Here is a 23,679-nt window from a genome sequence, read left to right on the forward strand (position 1 = left end):
GCAGTAATAACAAGGGGTTGCAATGTGTGTCTCCTTTGGGACGAACAGATTTTTAAAAAAATCATACGAGCTTCTGTGGAGAAGCATAGTCTACCTGCTCTGTTGGGGCAGAGCAAGGCCCTTTTGGGCTCCCGTTGTGATAAAGCTACTAGGCACAGTTTGTCTGTGGTGGGGAAGCTGTAACATCGAAGTGGGGTTGATGGTGTTTCTGTAATAAAAGAGATTTTGCAATGGGGCGGGCGAAGAGCCCCTTCAGCTCCCCTTTGCTGATGCAGTTGTGTATGTGCGTGTGTGTATGTGTGTGAGTGAGTGAGTGAAGGCTGGGCTTCAACAGACTCACCCCCTTCCCATTCTTCCCTTCTCTCAAGGGATGCTGGGGAGAAGTTGCCCCTCTCCAGGCCAAAAAGCGACCCCATGGCAAAAGTATTGGGTAGGCAACCCTTTACTCCTTTCCTACACTCATTCCCTGGGCCTTCCATGTGAGAACTAGGACCTGGGCTTCGCTAGAACTTGAAAAATGTATCCTTTTGGATGCCAACTTACACCGTTCCAGCCAGGGGACCATGGAAGGAGTCACAGCTCAGAAATGTTAAATTTCCCAAGCTCTGTGTAACGCCTTCTGTTGCTCAGGATAGGTGCTTGGCAACCTGAGAAGCAGCACGCAGTGGCGGTTTTGACTAATTTTTTTCCGCAGAGGTGGGCGGGATTGTTGTGGGTTAATTTTCACTCGTCGCTATTTTGCTGGCACTATTTTCTCTGCCCAACCACAGAGTTGGTAATCGGTCCTGCATCTCACAAATGCCATTTTCAAGCAAGCAGGCACAACAACAGGGAGTTCCAATCCTCTGTTGCACCTCCTTGATGGGGCTGGACTCGGTGATCCACAGGATCCCGTCCAGCTCTGCAATTTTGAGATAACGAGGATAACTGTAAACACACATATAATTTAACTTCCATCCAGACCCTCTTCCCCCATCATCAATACAGAGCAAAAAAGCTGACTCACTGGATCAAAGACCAACATCCTACAAAGGAGATGAACGGCTTCGTGTGTAGCTTGACTGGATAGTGTGTACAGGACAGGAAGGGATGGCTGCAATGAGGAAGAGAGAAAAATATTGAGCAATGCTACGTGCACACAGGCAAACAGGAATCACTTGAGATGCACAAACGCCCTGTTCTATGCTACCTACTCAACCACCTCTTTGTCGAGTAAAAGCAGCCAGGCATCTATTAGTCCGTTTCTGCGGGATCAAACCAAACCTTTTAATGTATTCTTGAAGGCTTTCACGGCCAGGGTCCGATGGTTGCTGTAGGTTTTTCAGGGCTGTCTGGCCGTGTTCTGGAGGTTTTTCTTCCTAATGTTTCACAAGTCTCTGTGGCCGTCCTCTTCGGAGGACAGGAGTCAGAACTCTGTCTGTGTTGTGGACAGAGTTCTAACTCCTGTCCTCTGGAGATGCCAGCCACAGGGACTGGCAAAACATTGGGAAGAAAAACCTCCAGAACACAGCCAAAGAGCTCCGAAAAACCTACAACGACCCCTTTCAATGTTCACCAGGCCATCCTTACCATCACAGCAAAAACCATGTGGGTTCTTGCACACCTAGCCTTTGGCTTTAACAGACAGATGAAGTCCAAACACACCCCCTAGTGGTATTTTTCCAAAGTTGGCAACAGATCCAGACTTGTGGTTTTTGATTACAACACCCAGGTAGCTACAGAGCCAGGCAGAGAGAGGAAAACATGGGTGACCACCCCGGGTAAACTTGGGGAAGTCTACCAGGGTCATTCACCTGGCCCTAATGTGTTTTTTTTTTTTTTAAACACACAAGCTCAGCCTATATAGAGTTGTTACCTGGAGCATAATTTGGATCCTCGAGAAATCTCAAGGTTTTGTTTTAACGCAATGAAAAACCCAGAAACCTGTGTATGGAGAGGCAGACCACGCAGCCAAATATAATCAGTTCCAACAGGAAGAGGTCTCCAGGTTTTAAGGCAGGATCCCTTCCCCCTGGTCATCTTTTTTTGAAGTATTAACCAAACTTGACCCCGTTTAGCTTTTCAAATTAATAGGTTTGGGGTAGGACGAGGGCAGCTTTTATTTTTAACTTGCTGGCCCTTTTTTCCCAGGGGAACTAGGTCCAGGATCCTATTGGTTGCTTACGCCTGAGCAAACGCAGGAGCACCAACTGCAAAGGCCAACTGACACTTGTCAGCACTTGCATCCTTTCTTGTGAACCCGTCACATGATCCAAGTGGCACCTTGTCAAACTAACAGGATTTTGAGGACACAATTAATGCTGCTGCACTGATGCTGGCATCATTAACTGATTGGATTCTGGCTCCCATTCTATAAAATGCAGAAAATGAAATCTGGCTTTAGTCCCAACTTAGCAAACTCACCGAGATCCTAACACCGACGAGTCTCATTAAAAACTGGTGCTGCTTCTTTTCTACTTGCGGATTAAAAACGGAATCCCATCCAAAGGGTTTGTACCGAATGATATGGCATTGTTCTGGTGTAGGAGGTCCATTTCCTTCCCACAACCACTAAAACCAATAATTATTTGTTCTCCACTTGAATCAGGGAATCTAGCTTGCCACACCCAAACAAGCCATGATTCATAACCAGGATAACCCTTGGTTTGCAATCCTGGCTTGTAAAGGAATAAACAAACCCAGTCTGAATCATAATGCTAAACAGACTGTACTTAGGTTGTTGAGCAGTTGCATTACGGCAGAGAAACAAAGCGAGGACAAACGGGCTTCTTGTCAAGCCAGCCTTATCACGGGAATGCAGTCATGGTGTGCAAAAAGGCATTAAACGCAACAGACATTCTAAGGTTTCGCCACTGTGGATTGCAAGCTTCAACACAATGATGGCGGACTTCTCTTGGAGCTGTCACGAGCTCTATGAAAGTAAAACCAAAACAAGATGAGTCGTATGATGTTGAGAGGTCAACAAACTGACCACGTTTCTATGAAAATCACATGGGAAGAACGTGTTGACGAGATCGAGAAAGTGAGCATGCTCTCTGGGGCATTAGCCCCAAAACCCCATCCAAAACCAGCTGCAAATCCAAACTCTGTCACTTCTTGTGTTTTTGGAACCTGACGGGTCCCCAAATGTCTCCCACAGCCCTTCTGTTAAGTCAGGATTTCTGAAATGGAGTCGCTCTGCAAATGTTCACTGACACCGACGACGGTGTGTGCGTGTGTGTGCGTCTGTGCGTGTGTGTGTCAGAACTTCTCTGATCTCGACTGGTTTCCCCTGGTTTATTAACCCGTATTAAAGCAGGGCTTCCCCGCTGGACTCCATGAGGGACAAACCAGGGTCGTTTTGCTGGTGCTGGCCTGCATCGCTTCTTATTTAGCAGAATTCCCTCCTCTCAAGATGTCCGAGGGAAATATTTTGGGATATAGTGAACCTCCCCCTCCCCTAAAAAACCCCCACCTGTTTTATTTTCATTTATGTCAGCTCCAAGCACGTGAGTTATTCATAAGGTTCTTCAGCATGGTTTCTGGTTACATTTCATTAAAACTATTTGGCTTTTGAAAATAAAGCACCACTCCAAAGTTATTACAGCTTTCCTCATATTTGTGCTTTGGAAATAATATGCATCACGGCTTAAATTAACCTCCCTCTTTTCTTTCTTAACTTATAATTAAATTTAGTTTACAGAGTGAGCAAGAAAGATCTTTTTCTTATTTCTTTAGGAAAGCTGCCAGCAATAAGCACTCTGAGAACACCTTCTGTCTCTGCTCAAAAGGCGCAGGTAGACTCCTTGGCACAGATTCTGGTTATGATCTGGCACATTTTATTTATTTATTTAAAATATTTTTACCCCGCCTTTCTCCTTAAAAAGGTGGGTTACGTCATCAAAAAACAATGATATTTGCGAAGGCTTTCACGGGATCTAATGGTTGTTGTGGGTTTCTCTCTGTGGCCGGCATCTTCAGAGGACAGCAACCTGTCTTCTGAAGATGCTGGCCACAGAGACTGGCGAAACGTCAGGAAGAACAACCTTCAGAACACGGCCAAAGAGCCCGAAAAACCCAGAACAACCAATATTTAATGAGCTAAAAGCAGGGATATAAATACTAAAAAAGATCAAACAAATATCACTCTAAGAAACAGTAAACAAAAGCAACACCTTACTGCATTCAAAGCAGTAAAGGCACCACCATCCATTAAAAAACTCTACTCAGGCAGCCATTCACTCAGGAAAAGCTTGCCTGAAGAGAAAGGTCTTTGCCTGCTTACAGAAGGACAGAAGTGACGGGGCCAGCCTGGCCTCCAGTGGGAGGGAGTTCCACAGTCTCTGGGAGCATCCACTGAGAAGGCCCTGCCCTGTGTCTGCACCAAACGCACCCGTGAGGATGATGGTACTGAGAGAAAAGTCTCTCCTGATGACCTTGACACCCAAGCAGGCTCATTATGGGAGGACGCCATCCTTGAGATCGCTGGGACCCAAGATATGTAGGGCTTTATTATAGGTCAGGTGGGTTTATGAGATCCCTGTGGCCTGCCCCAGTCTGCCACCTGGCAGCTGCATTTTGGACCCGCTGAGAAGTTCCTGACGTGACCCCTAAGCAGTCCCACATAGGAGGCGTTACGGTAATCCAGCCCCAGCAACGGAAACATTACCGCTCACCTCCTCTTCGCAAGGCCCCTCGGCATCACTGAGCGAATGTGGGATGGAGGGGGGGGAAGGCCAGCCAGGTAGACCGGGAGGGAGTCTGCATTGCTGGTGGGGAGCCTCTCCATCTTTCCGGGGGGGGGGGGAGAGGAATGGCACAATTCCCCACCCCTGGCCTCTTGCTGCCTGAGGCAGGGACCCCCTCACCCGGCCTCACAAGCAACATGTCTTCACAATCCTTACAAGACGGTCCCTTTTGCCTCCATTTTGTGGGACGCGCCAGAGCAATATTTCATGGCCTGTGCTCTTCCGGAGATGCAAGCTTCCCTTCAGGGCCTGATCAGCCTCCAGTCCTACTGAGCATCGGTCAGGTTGCGGCCTCTGGTCTGTCCAGATCCTGTTCTATGACCCAAAGCAGTAACGGGATACTCCGAAGGGTACGGGATACTCCGCAACCGCATAAGAATATGTTTCAGAGGCAGGAGATGGGAGCAGGGCAGGAGTCCCTTTTCGAAAAGAGAAGTCCAGCAGCCAGAAAAGATCGGTCCAAGGGGGCAAAAAGACACAGGTGGGAACTGACCACATTGCGTTGGGGCCTTGATAGAATCATCCTAACAAACGCTCTGGAGCGCCTTCCAGGCAGCCAGGGGATGCAGTGGCTTGCCTTTCTCCGCAGACTGAGCCAGCATTTTGAGGAGGAGACCTGAGCGTGCTCGCACTCCCATGCCAAAAGGACCAGGTTCACAGGTTGATGGGTGGAGGTTTGTGTCCCCGTGACATCAAGGGGAAAGAGAGGGTGTCTGTAGCTCACAAACCAGCTTCTTTTCTCCCCCCTTTCCTTGCTCCTGCCTCAGCCTCTCGGCTGTTTTGTTCCTTCTGTGCCTTTTTCATCAATTAGATCTTCATGCTAAACCTTTCAACAAGCTCTCCTCTACACGCTCTGACTGCTTAGGATAGGGGTAAGAACTCTCTCGTTCAGCCTGGGAGCCGATTTGTAAAAATCCTCAGTGACACTATTCCGGAGTGGGTGGGAAGCCAAGACAGCAGAGAATTATAACTTAAAGCAGTGGTCCCCAACCTTGGGCTTCCAGATGTTCTTGGACTTCAGCTCCCAGAAATCCTGGCCAGCAGAGGTGGTGGTGAAGGCTTCTGGGAGTTGTAGTTCAAGAACATCTGGAGGTCCAAGGTTGGGGACCACTGGCTTAAAGCACTTCGCCATAAAAGCAGAACCTTGGGAGAATAAAACAATTGTACAAATGCTAGCAAATCAACCGATGCTGGAGTCGTGAGGTCTTGGCCACCGGGGGACCCCTGAAGGGTTGGGCTCGGCCCTACAGTCCGGCATTTCCTATGGCTGGCTTCAGAGAGGTGGATCCTCTCTTTTCTCCACCCCACATGCTAACGGCCACCAGGCATTCCCTATTAGAGCATGGCAGAACACAGAGAAAGTGGAGCCACAGCTCTCTGGAGACCCTAAGAGGGGAAACATCTTGAATGCTGGCCCACTCTTGTCTTCCAGGAGGTCAGCCCTAAGTCCTGCTTCCCAACAATAAAGTCAGGACAACCTTTGCAGTCACGCTTCTGAATCACAGTCGGGTTGATTAAGCCCTACTGAATGCCATCAGATTTACTCCCAAGGAAGCCTGCCAAAGGACTGCAGGGGGCCCTTAAATATAGGTTAAGGAGAAACAAAGGAAAAGCTGCAAAATTAAAAGTAATTTTCAAGGATAAAAATAGGCCCGACCCCTTTCTGCAAGCCCATGCTGCCATTTTCTCCAGAAAAAAAGGCACATGGTTCAAAATTCCAAGCTTACCAAGTTGTTTATTCTACATTACTGTTTCTTTAGCCTGGTGTTTTTAACTATAACAATACAGCTCTTTCCTATGCAAATTTTAGAAGCAAAGCCTAAAACAGAATATATAGCATGGGCAGCTATTTGGGGGGGGGGGGAATCATCAGAAGCAGGGAAAGGAAGATTATGTAAGAACTTTCCTATTAGCAGTAGATGATTAATTGTTATTGGCATGTGGGAGGAATATGCTATATGCCAACCAAGGCCCAGCACATGCTTTGCCTGAAAATATAATGAAGCCATCAAGCCTTTGCCATATCTATTTATGGGGCCATATTAATAGAAAAGGTTAAGTGCTCCCATTGCTTTACAGAATCTGGCAAGACGTGCAAAAAGATTTCATGGCATTTTGCCTGTGCAGATCTTTCTCAACTGCCACAGCTTGCTCCTCTCGTTTTTTGGGGGAAAGGAAAAATAAATAAAAGTGGCAGGGAAAGTAGACAAAAATAGGATGGCTACTGCTTTCCATCACAATATTCTACATTAAGCTCTCTTATAGAATCAGCTGGCCATTCAGTCCAACCCCCTCTGGCTCAGAAGCCACTGGCAATGGTGCGGCTAAAAAATATTGTAAATAAATAAATAAATAAATAAATAAATAAGGCAGGAATCCAGGTCAAAGCAGATCTGTCAGAGCGCTCGCCACCTCCCCCTGAGGTCACGGCTTCCGTCGTCGTACTGCTCTGACAGTTAAGAAGTTCTTCCTGATATTCATCCTATATCTGGCTTCCTGTCATTTCAGCCCTTTACTATAACAGGCCAGATCGTGGGTCTGTCTAAGCCTGGAACTTTTTACTCTGACTGGCAGTGGTTTTTTTTTTAAAAAAAAACATCTCCCGGTGAAGACTGCTGGATAGCTCAGCGTTTGAGGTCTCTGGCTGAGGAGCCAGAAGTTGAGAGTTCGATTCCCCCACTGGTGCTTCCTTGAAAGGGACTGGAAGGGTCTCTTCCACTCTGCAGTTCTAGGATTATAAGACTATAAAATGACAGAGCAATTCAACAATACCTGGGGAGGCCATAGATTGCCCACTGTATGTACGGAGGTTTTGCATTCTACTTTCCCTGCAAACCTTTAAGAAAATATGTTTACAATCCTCCAGTTATTTTATTTGTTCCTCTGTGTGCCAAGTGGCAGCTTTACATAAAGTTTTTAAGCCATGCCAGGATTTTACAGGGAGATGAAACAGTAGGCACTCTTTTTCCTAGCACTAGAGGCCTCCCGTTGAGATATTTATATTTATATTGTCAGCACTGGTTTGAAATTTGTCGGTGGATCCGTCCTTGATTGTTCTGCAAAGCGATTCTTTAAACAGGGGAGACAGGAATGTCTACAAGTGGAGAAGATGCATTTTTTTCTCTCTAGGTATCGTACATATCCAATTTCTTCACAGAAGCAACGTTCTCTCCTGGAGCCAGCATGAGAAACGGGTTCCTCGACACATGTCATATGATAGATGCAAATGTCAGCTTTACAGTCGCCAAATATTACACTTGATTTCCTTATAACCTCTGCTGAAATACCCAACACATCGATGGTAAATGAAGTTGAGGTTAAGTGGCTTGCCTCAAGCAACTGGATTGCATTCACCCTAATTTGGCCAAAAAGTATGGTTCATATCCTCCCATGGTCACATACGGACTTGGAACCTTCTCCCCGTTTACTCTGCCTCGCTCACTGGCCCTCGTCATAGCCTTTGGCATCACTGTCAGCCCTGTGTGACTTCTCAAGACCTGCTATAGTGTGACTTCCACAAAGAACCAGAATGCCACACTCAAAAGCCCATGCTCGACGGCTTTTGTCCACCCAGAAGTCTCGTCCTCGCGGCCTCTCGGAAAACACACTGTGGAAACAGGGAACTGGCTGCTGCGTGATGCAGCGATGACTGCTAGGCAGGAGAGCCATGTTATCACCTCTAGTACCTGAAGCAGAACGGTGTGTCAGTGGCTAGTCAATGGAGTACAGAAAGAGCCGCTGCACCCAGGATTTGCGAGCAGGCTTCCTGCAGGCAAGCGATTGGCCACTTTGAGAAGCAGAACACAGAATTAGAACTGCTTCTGGTCTCCTTCTTGTATCCTTTCAATATCTGTTTAAGAGTCTCGTAACGTCAGAAGAACCATAGAAAAGCAAGGCCCTGTGACATTAACTAATGGTCCAAGGGAGGAATAAGCTTTACTGGCCAAACATCTTGTGTCAGAGACGGGCTATGAAGTTACGACTAATGTGTGGTGCATGGGGCAGCAATTCTGCTGATACGGGAGCTGTCTCCGGAAGGGAGAGCATCCGGGATCTTTATTTGTGTTACACCAAACTCCATCACGGAAGAAGGATAGGATGCAATTATGATGAACTACACCCCAACTGTTTACTGGGCTTACATCTCTTGATTTGATACTAATTCAATTAAAGTTGTCTTTGAGGATTTGCAACTGCAAGCCAGTTAAAAGTCCTTGAAAAGCTTAGTTGACAGAGTCTGGAAAAGTTACAACTCCCCCCCCCCCGCCACCATGAACAGAGGCCACAGAGACTGGTAGAGTGGTAATCCCCAAAAGTAACTTTTCCAAGCTTTTGGCCATGTCTCCTCCCATCTTCTGCTCGCCTGCTGGGAGGGGATGGGACCGAGGGGGGGCACAGAAGGTGAATGACGAAACGAGACCAGCCTGCATCCAGACCCAATGATCAGCGAGATGGGGTTCTGGCAGAATCAAGAGGGACGGCCCTTCAGCTTACCTGTTTATGAGGACCCCTGAGTATATGTGCCTTGGCGCCTTCACAAGCCGTCCTCATGGCTTCCAGGGACGGTGTTCCCAAAAGATCTGTGATCAAATCCAGCTGTGGAAATGGAGGAAAAAAATTAATGGGTTATCCTTGATTTTATATTTCTACAATTCTATTTAAAGAGGCACATCTTTGCCCAGTGATCCTTTCCCCTTGTCTTTCTTGCTCTTCTGTTGAAACTAGGCTGGTACAAACACTTGTTTGCAAAAATTATATGGCATTTAAAAAAATACCCTGAATATGTTTTGGTGGCTTATAGTGTAAAAGGAGCAAAGTGCACCCGATCACAAAGATAAATAAGTTTTCCTGAAAAGTAGCTCTGTGAGTTGGCTGCTGGAGAAACGACGAGTCTTATGGACTTGAGGAGCAAAGAAATTATGTCATGACATGTTGTTGTAACTCGCAAAATCATTAGGATAAGGAGTGTAACTGGAATCTACTTATTTATTTCATTTACCTAGATTGGTTCCATCTTTGGGCTCCAAGAGGTGCCAAGGCAACTAACATCACCTGATTTGTGCAACTCAAAGAAAAGAGGCCTTTTCAGTTTCCAGATTACTCAGACCAAGAGCATGACTTTTACCAAATTCTTTAACCAGCTCTCTCTAAGATCATGGCCACTGGTCCCGTCACCTCCTGGCAGATAGAAGGGAAAGATATGGAGGCAGTGACAGATTTTATTTTCCTGGGCTCCATGATCACTGCAGATGGGGACAGCAGCCAGGAAATTAAAAGACACCTGCTTCTTGGGAGGAAAGTAATGAGAAACCTAGACAGCATCTTAAAAAGCATCACCTTGCTGACAAAGGTCCGCATAGTCAAAGCTATGGTTTTTCCTGTAGTGATGTATGGAAATGAGAGCTGGACCATAAAGAAGGCTGACCGCCAAAGAATTGATGCTTTTTAATTGTGGTGCTGGAGGAGACTTTTGAGAGTCTCCTGGACTACAAGGAGAACAAACCTGTCCATTCTGAAGGAAATCAACCCTGAGTGCTCACTGGAAGGACAGATCCTGAAGCCGAGGCTCCAATACTTTGGCCATCTCAGGAGAAGAGAAGACTCCCTGGAAAAGACCCTGATGTTGGGAAAGTGTGAAGGCAAGAGGAGAAGGGGACGACGGAGGACGAGATGGCTGGACAGGGTCATCGAAGCAACCAACGTGAATTTGACCCAATTCCGGGAGGCAGTGGAAGACAGGAGGGCCTGGCGTGCTCTGGTCCAAGGGGTCACAAAGAGTCGGACACGACTTAACGACTAAACAACAAAATTACCAGGTAAACAGCACACGGAGTGAGTGAACTTGAAGATTCCTGGAAGGTGGGAGAGAATCAGAAAAGGACGTGCTCTTCCCTGAGTGAGCATCATCACCTCACAAAAGGTAGCTGGTTCCCCACATTTAAACCGTCAAGGAATCCAAAGCAGAAGAACTGCTCTTCCTTAGGACATGGCAAGATGTGTCAAAGTGAAAGAACAGGAATGCTATGCCAGGATTTTAAGCTTCAGAAAACTAACGTTATTTATACAGAGCCTCACTGAACTCTTACGGCTGTCCAACTATCAAACACGCGTCCAGAAGCGTGCATTGCTAAACCTGAAAATCCAGGCAGATACGGCATGATCTTCTTCCCATGAATCGGCAAATCATTATACATTTTATTTTATTTTGACTCTCGGACTACAGTAGAAACTAGCCCAGTTCAAAAGGTAACCACCAAAATACATCATCCTTCTCCGTGGTTCAAACGTTCTGTGGAAGTATTCAGCACAGCCTTTCGCTTTTCTTACGAACCATGATTTTTTAGAAAGCTCTTCTAGCATACCAACCACCCACATTTGTCCTCATAACTCCCGGACAAGATGGGCGGCCTTGGGCAAGCTTCATTCTCTCTGCCTCCGTTCCCCATCTGTTACCCAGGAAGGATGACTATCCATCTCACAAGGTTGCTGGGAGTAGGAACCAGATAAGCAAGCCGGAACCTAGCTATTTTCAAGCGAGAGATGAGAGCCTAGGTAGGATGATTGGGGTGGGTGGGGGGGAAAGAGGCCGCCAGCCCACCACGCTGGGGTGCCACTTAACTCTCACCGTGCACTCCACCCTTTCATCAATGGAAGCCTCGATGAATCAAATCACTGAACACATTTTGTCAATAAGTTAAAAAGAGAGCAAAAAGGGAAGGAAAGTCACAGAGAGAGAGAGAGAGAGAGAGAGAGAGAGATCGGGTTGGATTCAATGGCCTTATGAACCCCTTACAACTCCTTGATTCTACGATTCTATGAACACCTGCACTGACTTCTCAACTGGCGGCAATTGGCAGCTGAGCTTTACGCCAATCAGGTTACGCGAGCAGGTATGGACTAACAGGATTCTGGCCATTAAACACTGCCAATGGCTGAAGCAGATAAATCACTGCTTTTGGGGAGCATTATTGGTCCCTTCTGCTGGCTGCAGCTCTGCAGGGTTTCAGACCAGAGACAGCCCCGCCCCCGTAACCTAAAGGCCTTTATCAAGGCCCCTGCTCTCCCACGCCACATGTCCCGTATGTGCGTGTGTGTGAGAGAGACAGACAGAAGGAGAAGTGATGGGAGGAGGGGACAATGGTTACTTTATGATCCTGGAACAGTGTTTTTCGTAAGGAATACTGGGACTTTCTGCTTTAAAAGAGCGTGTCCCAGGTAAATAGGAAAGCCAATTAGATTTGCATAAGCCTGGGAGGCAGGAAAGTTTTAAGTGTCAGATTATACTTTCGCACTATTAAAGAACAGGCCGGGTAGGTAGGGCTCGTCAGCCATGGAAGGCAGCCCATCTAGGAGAAGGAAAACTCCGATTTCAAACCTCCACTGCCTTATGGCTATATCCACTCATGGAAAAGGCTTCAGGAGTTAACCTCGAGGCAAAATCCGGAGCTGGAGTCCCGAAGGCAGCTCGTGTCGTTCTGCCAACTCCTGCGATGTTGCTGGAACCAGTCGTATTGGCTCTTGCCTTTCCATTGGACCATTTCAGCAATGTGGAGAAGGGGGATCTGCTGCTTGGGTAACAGCCTATCCTCCATATTACCTTACCCGGGCTTCATGCTCTGGAGAGGACACTCCTCAATTCAGAGCATGTTACCATAGTCTCTCGAGACTGAAGGATGCCTATGCTATACTGGTCCATTTCACTCCCTACTGTTTACTGCCCAAGCCTCCCAAACCAGAAGCAGAACCTGGAAACCAGAAAGGCCTTTTCTGAATGGGAATGCGTGGGTCTGGTGCTATTCATGGTGGGTCCTGGAAGGGGAAAACTGCCCCTTCATACCTGTTGCAGGTGCCCAGCCCCAATTTAAGCCCTTGACAGTTACCTGAATTGTATCAAGAATTTTATCCGCACAGGTCTGTAAAATAGCACCTGGCTCTTTGAAGTTGCCCAGAGAGAGAAATAGTAGGCGTTTCTGGTTAAATGGACAACCCAAGCTGCCCATGCTAGGAAAACATAGTCACAAGGCATTTTCTAAGACCATGGGTTCCCAAATGTTCTTGGACTAAAACTCCCAGAAACCTTCACTACCAGATGTGCTGGCCAGAGGTTTCTGGGACATGCAGTCCGGGAACACCTGGGTGACCCAAGGTTGGGAACCACTGCTCTAAGACAAGGCTATTGCATTCAGACAAATGGATTCCCAAGCAGTCAGAACAGCCAAAAGGCAACACAAAGTAATTTTGTCGGCCCCAAGATTCAGAGACCCACCCACCCCAGAAATCAAGGGCATGGACCACGTCAGGGCTGAAGCCCTTCTTATACCTGCTGGATGGGACTCTGCGCTTGGAACAATATTCTTCTCCCTAGCAGTTCGGCAAAGATGCAGCCCACGGACCAGAGGTCGATTGCGTTACTGTAATGCCGGCTGCCCATTAAGATTTCGGGAGCTCGGTAATACTGAGTGACAACTTCCTGAGTCATGTGACGAGATTCATCTAACTCTTCAACTCTGGCCAGGCCGAAATCACAGATCTGGAGAGTTTAAAAAAAAAGGGGGGGGAGAGATGTAAAAGCTTGGTATGTTTAGGCAGAAATAAGAACAGCAAATTGAATGGGTGGCAACTCCAGGCATACAGGAGTATACAAACGACATTTAATGTGATTTGGGACCTCAGGATGAGTTTATTTCATGCCCAACACAACCAACACAAGCCAGGACTCTCTTATGGTTTGATGCACATGTGGGTTTGGGAGACGCTGGCATTGCTCACCACCACCAGGGGTGGAAAAGAAGCGTTAAGTTACATGTGCATTTGAACACACTGGAGTACGGAAAGGATGTGGAAATCTACACATGTTAAGAGGCAGGTGTAATCTCTTGTGCCATCCCATGGAGGAAATGACCAAAGGCCAAAATATTTCAGCAAATGCCTTAAACTAAAATCCACAGCTGCCAGAAGGGTAGCAAGCTTTTACATTTGCTGAGTTGGCCCATGGCTGGCTCGAGATTAAATCGTTCCAATACAGGAGTGGAATTAGCTTTGATTCCCAAGATTTCCTTTTCTTCAGCTCCAATTTCAGCTTCTGCCATCTGACTTACGAGCATTTTTTCGTACAATGAACAGGAGTTTGCCCCGTGAAAGCTATTTAACAATCTGTATATGACTTTATTATTGTACTGTGTTGTTATTGTGTTCCTATGCTCCTTTTGTAAAAGCTCTGAAGAGGATACAACACAACGGTGCCCATGAGCCATGATGTGGCTCTTTCCTGGTAATGTTCAGACGCCCCCTTTAATTATAGGTGGGATGTCATTAGAATACCTGGGAGCCTGTCCTGCAGAACTCAGTGGGACTTGTTGATGCACAAATGTGCAATATTACATTTAGAGAGTAACAGGTGCTCCTGGCTTTTGTGCATTTCAGGGTCTGTTTCAAGAGCCAGTAGGGATGAAAAGCACAGTTTTCTGCAATCTCCCACTCAGTGAAACTGCTTGAGTCAACATAAGGCAGAGTCATCTGACGAGGACACTTCACAGTTAGATAGTGGCTAACTAATGCTGCATTTGCAGTGCAAATATATATATTTTCTTCCCCCAGACCCCAAAGGAAGTGGCAAAACCTGGATGGCCTCTGGCACATGCATTATTATTTTATACAGGCATAAAAGAAGACACCTTAAGAACACAGTTGCTGTTCACGAGCAGGTTCCCCGGTTTAATGTCTCGATGCAAAATACCAGCTGAATGTAGGTATTTCAGACCTAGAAGAAAACAAACAGACAAGCAGAGATCCAAAATAAACATACAGAAGTTAAATTTTTTTTACAAATGATGCTCAGCCACAATACTGTTTGTCAATGGATTTCTTTTTACCAGAGGTGCAAAGAAAGAGGAACCTTTCTGCTAATAAATAGAGTAAGACCCCCTTATCCGTGGGATCAGTATCCCCTAATTCACTTATCCTGTGCCTGAAAATACTAAATAAAAAACCCAGAAATATGTATTTGCCAGTCGAGGTGAGAAAAAAAAATAGACCTCGCAACGTAAAGCGTTTGATACTTCCAAGCTTTTCGGAAGCTACAGGGGGAGCTTAGGACTGATCCCCCGCAAATACCACAGTCCTACAGAACTCAAGAGCAGTGGTTCTCAAACTGGGGTTCCCCAGATGTTCTTAAACTGCAATTCCCAGAAATCCTGGCCAGCACAACATCTGGGGGAGGCTTCTGGGAATCGCAGTTCAAGAACATCGGGAGACACGAGGCTGGGGAACCACTACTCTGGAGCAGGTGTGTTTCCACGTCCACAGACACTTAAGAGAAGGCCTGTAGACTCTACAGAAGCGTGGCAATGCTCTCCGTTTTTTCCCCACATTAACACTTGTTCACACCTGCTTTGTCCTTGTAAAAAACTCCACTCCCCCACCACCCCAAAGTCTTCGGGTTTGTAAACAGTGCTTAATCATTCCATGCAGAAGATCCAACAAGCTGACCACGTAACTCAACAAATGACAAGGGACCCCCTTTACTGCACTAACAATTTTGTAAGCGTTTCTGAAAGCTTTTCAGACCCAAAAGGAACTGAAGCTTGATATTAAACCCACATTTTATTCTCTTAATCTGCTGGGCATCTGACGACCTTGGACCAGAATAAGGAGAGCTTTAGGGAAGCAGAGGCAGTCTTTATTTTACCTCTATATGCCAAAACCGAGCCTTGGTGTTTATAAGTGGCCTGATTAAAATTTAAAAATCACCCCCCAATAAATTTACATTTAAAAAGTTATAAAAATTTAAGTGACCTTTTCATTTTTGGAAGATGATTCATAGGGGGACAGATGAATGCATTAAAAATTGGAGCACAACAAATCCACAGAACAAATCACAATTCCTAAAAGTGTTTAAACCTCTCCTCGAAACCGGCTTTTCCATTTTAAACAAGGTGGCAGCCTTTCTGTTTCAGCTTGGTTCGACTTCCACTTTTATGGACAGTCTCATACTTTGCTTTCCTCTGTCACCAGAAGGCCAGGTTTATATTCTGAGGGTGGCAGCCGGGCAGTGAGTTGCACCCGGCACTGAGGAAGTGGTTAGGTGAGGGGCCCTGATCCCATCTCTGCCACATCAAGAAAACAAACTTTTTAACAACTTACCTCTTAAAATCTGGTAAAGAAAAACCTTGACATGATCTGAGCTGAGCGGCTGAGGAGAGACAATAATCTTATGGAGGTCACTCTGCATCAGTTCTGTGACAACGTATCTTCAATCACATTCATTAAGGAAATTTATTAAGCAAGAAGCATACCAGAGAAACCCTGTAAACCCTTAACATTTCCCTCAAGTTGCTATAAAAGTTATCCCAAGAAGCTGCCTCTTCTCGCTCATGTTTTAGAATCTTTAATATGTTTATGGTTAGAGAGACAGCAAAAGCCTGAACGAATAATTAATGTCAATATTAATGAATCACTATTTTTTTCTCTCTGCAGGAATGAGCCAGGTGTTTTTGTTCAGAGGGCCGTGTGAGGTTTTTGGGTTTTTGGGAAGGGCAGCACAACCTCTTCGTTTATTGCCGATTCACACTGTCCATACTTTGAGATTCCAGTTTGGTTCCTTTTGAAGCTGCAGATTCATGGGGAGGAAAGACAACAAAACAGCATCCTTTCATCAACTGCCATTTATAGAAGATCCACCTGTTTGTTGGTGATAGACAGCAGTCGTTCTATGTGACCAAAATCAGCATCCCTCTTCCTGCTGACATTTAAGACAGCCTTGCGATTTAGCCCCCAGAAGAGCACAGAACGTTTGCAAAGAGATTTGGGGGTGGTGTAAGCCCCCGATATGCTAAACTGAAATCATATCAGAGAAGCTGCTGGCTTCACTTACTCATCCTTTGGGTGGGAATGCAAGATTAAAAGGCACCTTGAGAAGGGAGGTTGAGCGGTGGCTCCTTTGCCTGAGTCATATGTGATTAGCTGAGGTCTTGATTCTTCCACTGTCAGCAATAAAAGAGTCAGAAAGAGAGAGGGAACACAGGACTATCTGAAATCCACCCCCGGTATCAACATAATTGCCACACCAGCTCTCCGAAGTACGATGTGGGTTGTTGACACAAGTGAGGGAGAAACCAACAGCCTAAATCAAAATCAAGGCTTCTTGATTTTCAAGTAACAGCGATGGAACAGGAAGGGGGGGGGAATGAGGTGGAAGACAACTCATTCTGGTTTAAAAGCTTTCACCTGCACAGGTTTGGGCCACCATTTTCTGTGTCAACCCGCTCATTTGGTAAGAAAATATCTTGAGGTCTTCCTTGTTGGCTGTCTCCGACATCGAAAATATGCTGGGCAGTAACTGTAGATAGTGTCTTGTCTCAAGGATGACTCTCCAACATCTGGAATGCCCTCCCCTCTAGGGAGGTCTACTTTGCACCACCTGTACTATCACTAAGGGTACCCGGGTCACCAGGTGTTCCCATCCATTCCAGCTTTAAGAACTACTGATGAACTGAATGAATGTTTCTCCATCAGTTTCCAAATGCACTCCAGAAATAAGGCATCACTGTCTGGAGAGGAGAGGGTCTCCAGATGTGACCAATCATATTCCCAGTGGTGGAGACACCCAGACAGAAAGACATCAAGGGACATCTGAGCAGATGGGTGGATGGACACAGAAAAAAAAATGGTCCAAGCTGTGAGGATTACCTATTTTAGCCAAGAGGTGACTTGTTTCGCAAGCAATCCTTTCATTTGGTGATTACGATGGCCATCTCTCAGTTGCTGCCTCAGAGCAGGAGTTCCCAACCTTGGATCACCCAGATGTGTTCTTGGACTGCAATTCCCAGAAGCCTTCGCCACCTGCTGTGCTGGCCAGGATTTCTGGGAATGGCAGCCTCAGAACACCTGGGCGACCCAAGGTTGAGAATCTCTGAATTGGACGGCCCCACAGGTTTTCAGCAAGCTAGTGTAAGTAAAATGCAGTAAAAACTGTAGTCACTTGGCTAATGCAAGCATCATTTGGCGAACAGGTAGCAAACAAATTTCAAAAGCTGAAGTACAGTGGGGTCTTGACTTGAGAACTTAATCCGTATTGGAAGGCGGTTCTCAAGTCAAAAAGTCTGTAAGTCAAGTCTCCATTGACCTACAGTGCACTGAAAACCGATTAATCCCGTAACAGGCCATTTTTGTTCCATTTTGGGTTTTTTCTGGTCTGTAAGTCAAATCTCAGTCTGCAAGTCAAACCTAAATTTTGCGGCCAGAGAAGTCTGTAATTCAAAAAGTCTGTAAGTCAAGCCATCTGTAAGTCAAGGGTCCACTGTAACCCTTGACTTTCTTTCTTCGTGCATAGGCTTAGTTTTGCTATTATATATTCATTTATTTTGTGTCCTGCCACTGTGCCAGCTATCTTGGAAAAAACCCCCACACATTTAGGTTGAAGGTGTAGGATTAAAAAATAGGTGCATAAACGACAGGCAGATTTAAGTAATTCCCTTGAAGTTCCTTAATTCCTTGTTCTACAAATGTCAGGGGTGGGTGAGGCAGACTTGAACCAACACACATGATTTCACGATCACCACGATGGAGGAAATGATTAATAACCACCCTCCTGAGTTTGTAATTAAGGGTTATGATCACAACTCTGCACACAAACCTGATGTAGGTTGTAGTAGCTTCTACTCTTGCTATTTTGCGTAAAGGAAGGGTATTCAGACACTTAAATATTCCTTTTTAATCGAACCAGATTATGCATGCCACAGCAAAACTGAGACAGTAGTGATGGTAATTTTGGAGATGTCCCTTGAGGATTTGAACAACATAAACTTTAAAACAGGGTCACAACCACAGGAATAAATGGGAATGTACATACTCACTGCACTCCCTTGCTTGTTCTTGGGGAAACTGGAGGAGAGATTGCTACAGCAGGACCCCCATATCCACTGGGGATTGGTTCCAAGCCCCACCACAGATACTGAAAACTGCAGATAATAGTGAACACTATATATATAGTACATATAGCATGGTAGAAGAAGAAGAAACAGAGAAGGGGGAATTTTTGCATGCATTACCAAAACGGGTCACTAGAGGGCACCAGAGACCATGCTACGTATTCTTTACTAACAAGTATTCATAGCATGGTATCTGCCTACCTCTAGTGGTCAGTTTTGGTAATGCATGTAAAAAAATCCCCCTCTTTTTTTTAAATACTCTTTAATATTTTCAGACTGTGGTTAACTGACACCATGGATACTGATCCAGCAGATACAAGGGTCCTACTGTATAAGTAGCTTGTTTTGCCCCCCTCTCTGCCAGAAAAAAAACACTCCCAACTTCTCTGAGAATACAGAGTTGAAGAGGAGAACATTCTGGCCTCTGATCTTAGCTGGAGGAAAGGAAAGCTGTCGGAATGCCTAGACTTTGCAGGCATGGATTCTTACAACCTGTTGTGAAGCTGGCAAGTGGCTGATTCAATCAAAAGTCAGGATGACATTCTAGATTTTAAAAAGAGTATTTTCCAAGGGAGGAAGATCATATGTACAAGTGTGAGCTGGTTAGTGGCACATGCCTCTACTACATGAATCCAGGCTGCCCATCTACACCCTCATCATACTTGAGTCATACTACAGTAGCTTCTCTTCCCTCTGCTAAACAGCCAGGTACCTCATCTGTAAATGAATTTGCAAGCCAGCGAGATATACTAAGCTGAGGCAGATCTGTTTAAAGGCTCCATAGTTTTAAAACCATATGCTGATTTTAATTTAGTCCATCATAATCTCAAGCCAGCCCACTAGCTACCGCACCATGACAGCTCTGATTCAGACAGAGCTTCTATATCATCCTTTTCACCAAGCCAAGCTGTCCTTCCTTGCCTTTGCAACTCTATATGAAGAGTCCCTACGCAAATCAGTCCAAACAAGAAAGAGACTCACATAAATGCTGACTTTTGCGCATTTGAAGGGAGAACCTCCAATGCAACTACTCCTAACTCCATAGCATCTTCTAACTCCATAGCTGTTGGTGCAGCTTGAAATTTTTTTTAGATATAACAAGTTGTAACTATTGATATTACAACCATTTTGGCGTTGCCTGTATTTCAGCGCATGCACTCAGTTTGGACAACAGCAGCCATAAGTATTGCCACTAAGATAAAACTCTTAAAAGTATTGTTATACCTACGGCAATATATACAAAGAGTCCCTTGGGACATGGTAGCGCTGTGGGTTAAACCGCAGAAGCCTCTGTGCTGCAAGGTCAGAAGACCAGCTGTCGTAAGACTGAATCCACGCGACAGAGGGAGTTCCCATCGCTTTGTCCCAGCTCCTGCCAACCTAGCTGTTTGAAAGCATGCAAATGAGAGTAGATAAATAGGGACCACCTCGGTGGGAAGGTAATGGCGTTCTGTGTCTAGTCACACTGGCCACATGACCACGGAAACTGTCTTCAGACAAACGCTGGCTCTACGGCTTACAAACAGGGATGAGCACCGTGCCTTAGAGTCGGACACGACTGGACTAAACGTCAAGGGGAACCTTTACCTTTCGGCAATATATGCCTGTGCGAGATGGGAAATGCAAAACCAAGACAACTAAATGATTAAATGTTTTCCAACAACTTTGCCTTCGAAAAATCCTCCACGTTTCATATCGTGATCATATGACTAATGAAGAACTACTACAGAATCAAAAGATCTGTCGACAATCATGAACGAACATCGGATGCAGTTTGCCAGCTACATCTTACATGCGCCGAAGAGCAGCACCTGAAAACTGCACTATGGTGGGTACCTCCTGAGGGAAAGAGAAAATGAGGGTGGCCTTGAAAAACCTGGCGTCAACCACCCAAGGGAGATACCGAAAATGTTGCAAACAATCGAGTTCGCTGGAGAACACTTGCTGCCCAGTGTGCTCTGCACAGGAGCTGAGGATGATGATGAACTACTGATATGACAGATATCTTCAAATAGCTGAAGATCTGCCACATGTAGAAGACAGAGCACGGTTGTTTGCTGTGATGCCAGAAGGCGGGACTTAAACTCATGGATCCCAGAAATATATATTTTTTTTCCCCACAAAGGGAAAAGTTTTTTTAAACAGAGGTTGGAGAGTCACCTGCCAGGGGTTCTGCAGGTACGGAGTTTCTCTTTCAGCAAGCAGTAAGATTCTGTGACCGAGGGGGATCCCCTTCCAGCATTACAATCCTGTGGCTCTGTAAAACCATAAAACGTCACAAAACGTCTGTTCATCTCTCCATCGTACAAACTGGTCACACACCTGTTCCCAGGAATAAGCTCCTTTCCTCCTGCTTCTTTTATGCTTTTGCTTAATTTTTAGTTGGCTGAAGAATTCTGTTGAAATTGCTCAAAACCCGGCGAAAAAAGCTCCATTAGCCCTAACAAAGATATCATCTGGTGGTTACTTTTACTAGTCCCATTACCGGCCAATCACCCCATACACTTCCCTTCCTTTGTGGCATGTAAGACTTATAAACCAATGTGTTATGGAGGAGGGGAAAAAGCTAGGAATACAAAATCAACTGCAGCTAGTAGTCATGATGGTAATATCCCCATCAGGAGGAGGTCTTCTAAAATACCAGCTTCTGAGGACCAGAAACGGGGAGGGTGCTGCTAGTCTCAGTCTACCGTGGGGGAAAAGGACATTCAACTCAACAGGACCTTGGTCGGACCTCGCAGGGTTTTCCCCGCACGTTTCTTTAAATCTTGGCAAAGTCCGATACGAAGGAGATTCGGAAGCACTTACATTATTTATTCAGGATGCAAAGACCTTATGCAAAAGACTTGTGCGTGCTACCTTCCTCTGTATTTCACTGTTCTTGCAACTTCTACCTAAGTTTCTCCCTTGCTCGACCATCTCTTCCCCACCACCACCACCACCTCGTGCACGCACACTTCCAGAATAGCGACGGCATCCTCTCCTGTCCTTTACCGCTGATGTACAACCTCTTTGCTGGGATTTCCCACCTAAATCCCCCTCAACCTCAATCCCGAGCATAATGTCTCCCAGATGTCTCAACTAGTTGCCATGCCAACCAAAGCAGCTTAAATTAAGGGAGGGCCGGGAATGGCACCTGGTCTGTTGTGCATTAAAAGTGAACGCTTTCCGCCCAAGGCTCAGAGGTGTTATTAGCTTGAACTGCAATTCTCTTATGATGGTCTCTCTGGATAATTTAACGAGGGCCTCTAAGCCAGAGCAGCCGCGGCCTCTCCTTCTGGTGCCTGGACAGGTTCGTACTCTCTGACTTGTCCTGGGTGGATGGATGCTAGCAAGATCCCTTCCTAACACACCCCAAGCTGAAGCTGAGGCACTGAACAAAAAATCCAGTTTCCATGGAGGTCGCTCTCCCCCCCCCCCTTTCGCTCTGATCCATAAATATTTTGGCCAGAAGGCATGAGAGGTTGGCTGCGGTTCAGATGCCTCACCAGCCGAAGAGGACTCCCGGAGAGAAAATGCGGCTGACAGGAATAATTAGCAGAAAACGGAAGCACGGAATGCACCAATTTGCTTCTGAACCATCACCGAGAGGCGGAACGGGGGGGGGGGGGGACAAGAGGCAGGCCTTAATATGGGCTGACGGTGAGACTTGCTGAAGTTAACAGGCTATGCCACACAAAGCAGCCAAAGTACAAGGCGGATCTGACAGAGCGAAAGGGTATGGCTTTTGCAGGCACTTAACTGAGAACTGGGACTTTCTGATAAACCATGTTTTAATTAGAGACATGGGGGGGATGTGTTTGCAAAACACTGATCCCAGGGAACAGCTTCTTACTTCTTAGGCATCCTTCAGTCCAGGACTTGGAACTGCGACTAGTGTGGCTGAAAAGGCCAATTCGAGAGTGACCATCCCTTCCACCCTGAAGACAAATACAATCTGTCCCCTGTCCGGCTCCCTGATTTGGCTGCCTCTTTGCCTCGGCCTGCTGGACAAGGGTCTCTTCAAACTGGGAGAGCACAAGCATTGTATTTATAAATAAACGCTGTACCAAAGCCACAGCCCTCCGAGTCCAAACTCTGAATCCAAAACCGGCTTTCCAACCTAGCGCTCTCTGCATTTTTGATACATCCAAAGGCAGACTGGGCTCAAGCAGGAGGGTTTCAGTTGCCTCTGGATGAGGCCAGTCTCAATCTGGCACCCAGCTCTCCAGCAGGATTTGACCATCCAGCCAGATGAAAGGGCAAAAAGGGCAGCTTCTATCTAAGAGAACAGACAACACCATTCTTTTGATGAAGCATGCCTGTCTTCTGAATTTCAGCAGGCGGAGGGGGGGGAGCGAATGCATCTCTTTATGGTATTCTTAAATTATCACCCTACAGATCCAAATTGTGCACAACGCTTATGCGTTGCGCGGATCAGAAAAACAGTCCACAAGGGAAACAAAGTCACCATCATACAAGAGGTGTGCCTGGCCATGAAGCTGTAAACTGTCCCTGGTTTGTTTTCTTTGGTAGGAGGTGCGCTCAAACAGCACCCCCGGGATTCAATCTTGCGTTGCTTTTTGTTCAGTGGCGTATGAAGAAATGCTTTTATTTTGTAACACAGGAATGGCCTCATCAGCACATTTTGTCCCTGTTTCAGCATTGCTCAAAGAGACCCAAGCGTGCGAAGTTTAAACAAAGCGAGCTCTCGGCGAGCCCTCCGTCAGCCCTGCGCTTCAGTTTACAGGTTCAATCCCCTGACATTCTCTGCACTCCAGATTTAAGTCTTCGGTACACGAGAAGGCCTAGAAAGACCGTACGGTGCAACCTGCATGAACAACAGGAGCTTAAACACACTGCCTAGGAGGCAGAAGGCTTATGGCTGCTTAAGAGTATTAGCCTGGTGATGTAGCGAAAATGACGGCTGCGCTTATTAACTGTACCGGAGGCAAAGTACAATTTGCGAGGGTGGCTGCGCCAAAGTAGTTCAGGCAACCTCGAATCATGCTGGTGTGGCGTGGCTTGGTTGAGAAGACAGAAAC

At 46.2% G+C, this 23,679-nt stretch overlaps 1 protein-coding gene across 1 annotated transcript in view; it reads right to left on the bottom strand.

Moving 5' to 3' along the window:
• The window catches only part of NLK (nemo like kinase), a 108,207-nt gene that overhangs the window by 7,889 nt on the left and 76,639 nt on the right, over nt 1-23,679 (bottom strand). Inside the window, exons 4-8 of the mRNA XM_020810729.3 lie at nt 15,870-15,976; nt 14,402-14,487; nt 13,048-13,257; nt 9,222-9,323; nt 1,007-1,093 (exon numbers count right to left, since the gene is read on the bottom strand). Of these exons, the coding sequence (XP_020666388.1) occupies nt 1,007-1,093; nt 9,222-9,323; nt 13,048-13,257; nt 14,402-14,487; nt 15,870-15,976 (592 nt within the window). The remainder of the gene's footprint in view (nt 1-1,006; nt 1,094-9,221; nt 9,324-13,047; nt 13,258-14,401; nt 14,488-15,869; nt 15,977-23,679) is intronic.

The sequence above is a fragment of the Pogona vitticeps genome, chromosome 7 (genome assembly GCF_051106095.1).
Source record: "Pogona vitticeps strain Pit_001003342236 chromosome 7, PviZW2.1, whole genome shotgun sequence".
In the NCBI taxonomy this organism is placed as follows: Eukaryota; Metazoa; Chordata; class Lepidosauria; order Squamata; family Agamidae; genus Pogona; species Pogona vitticeps.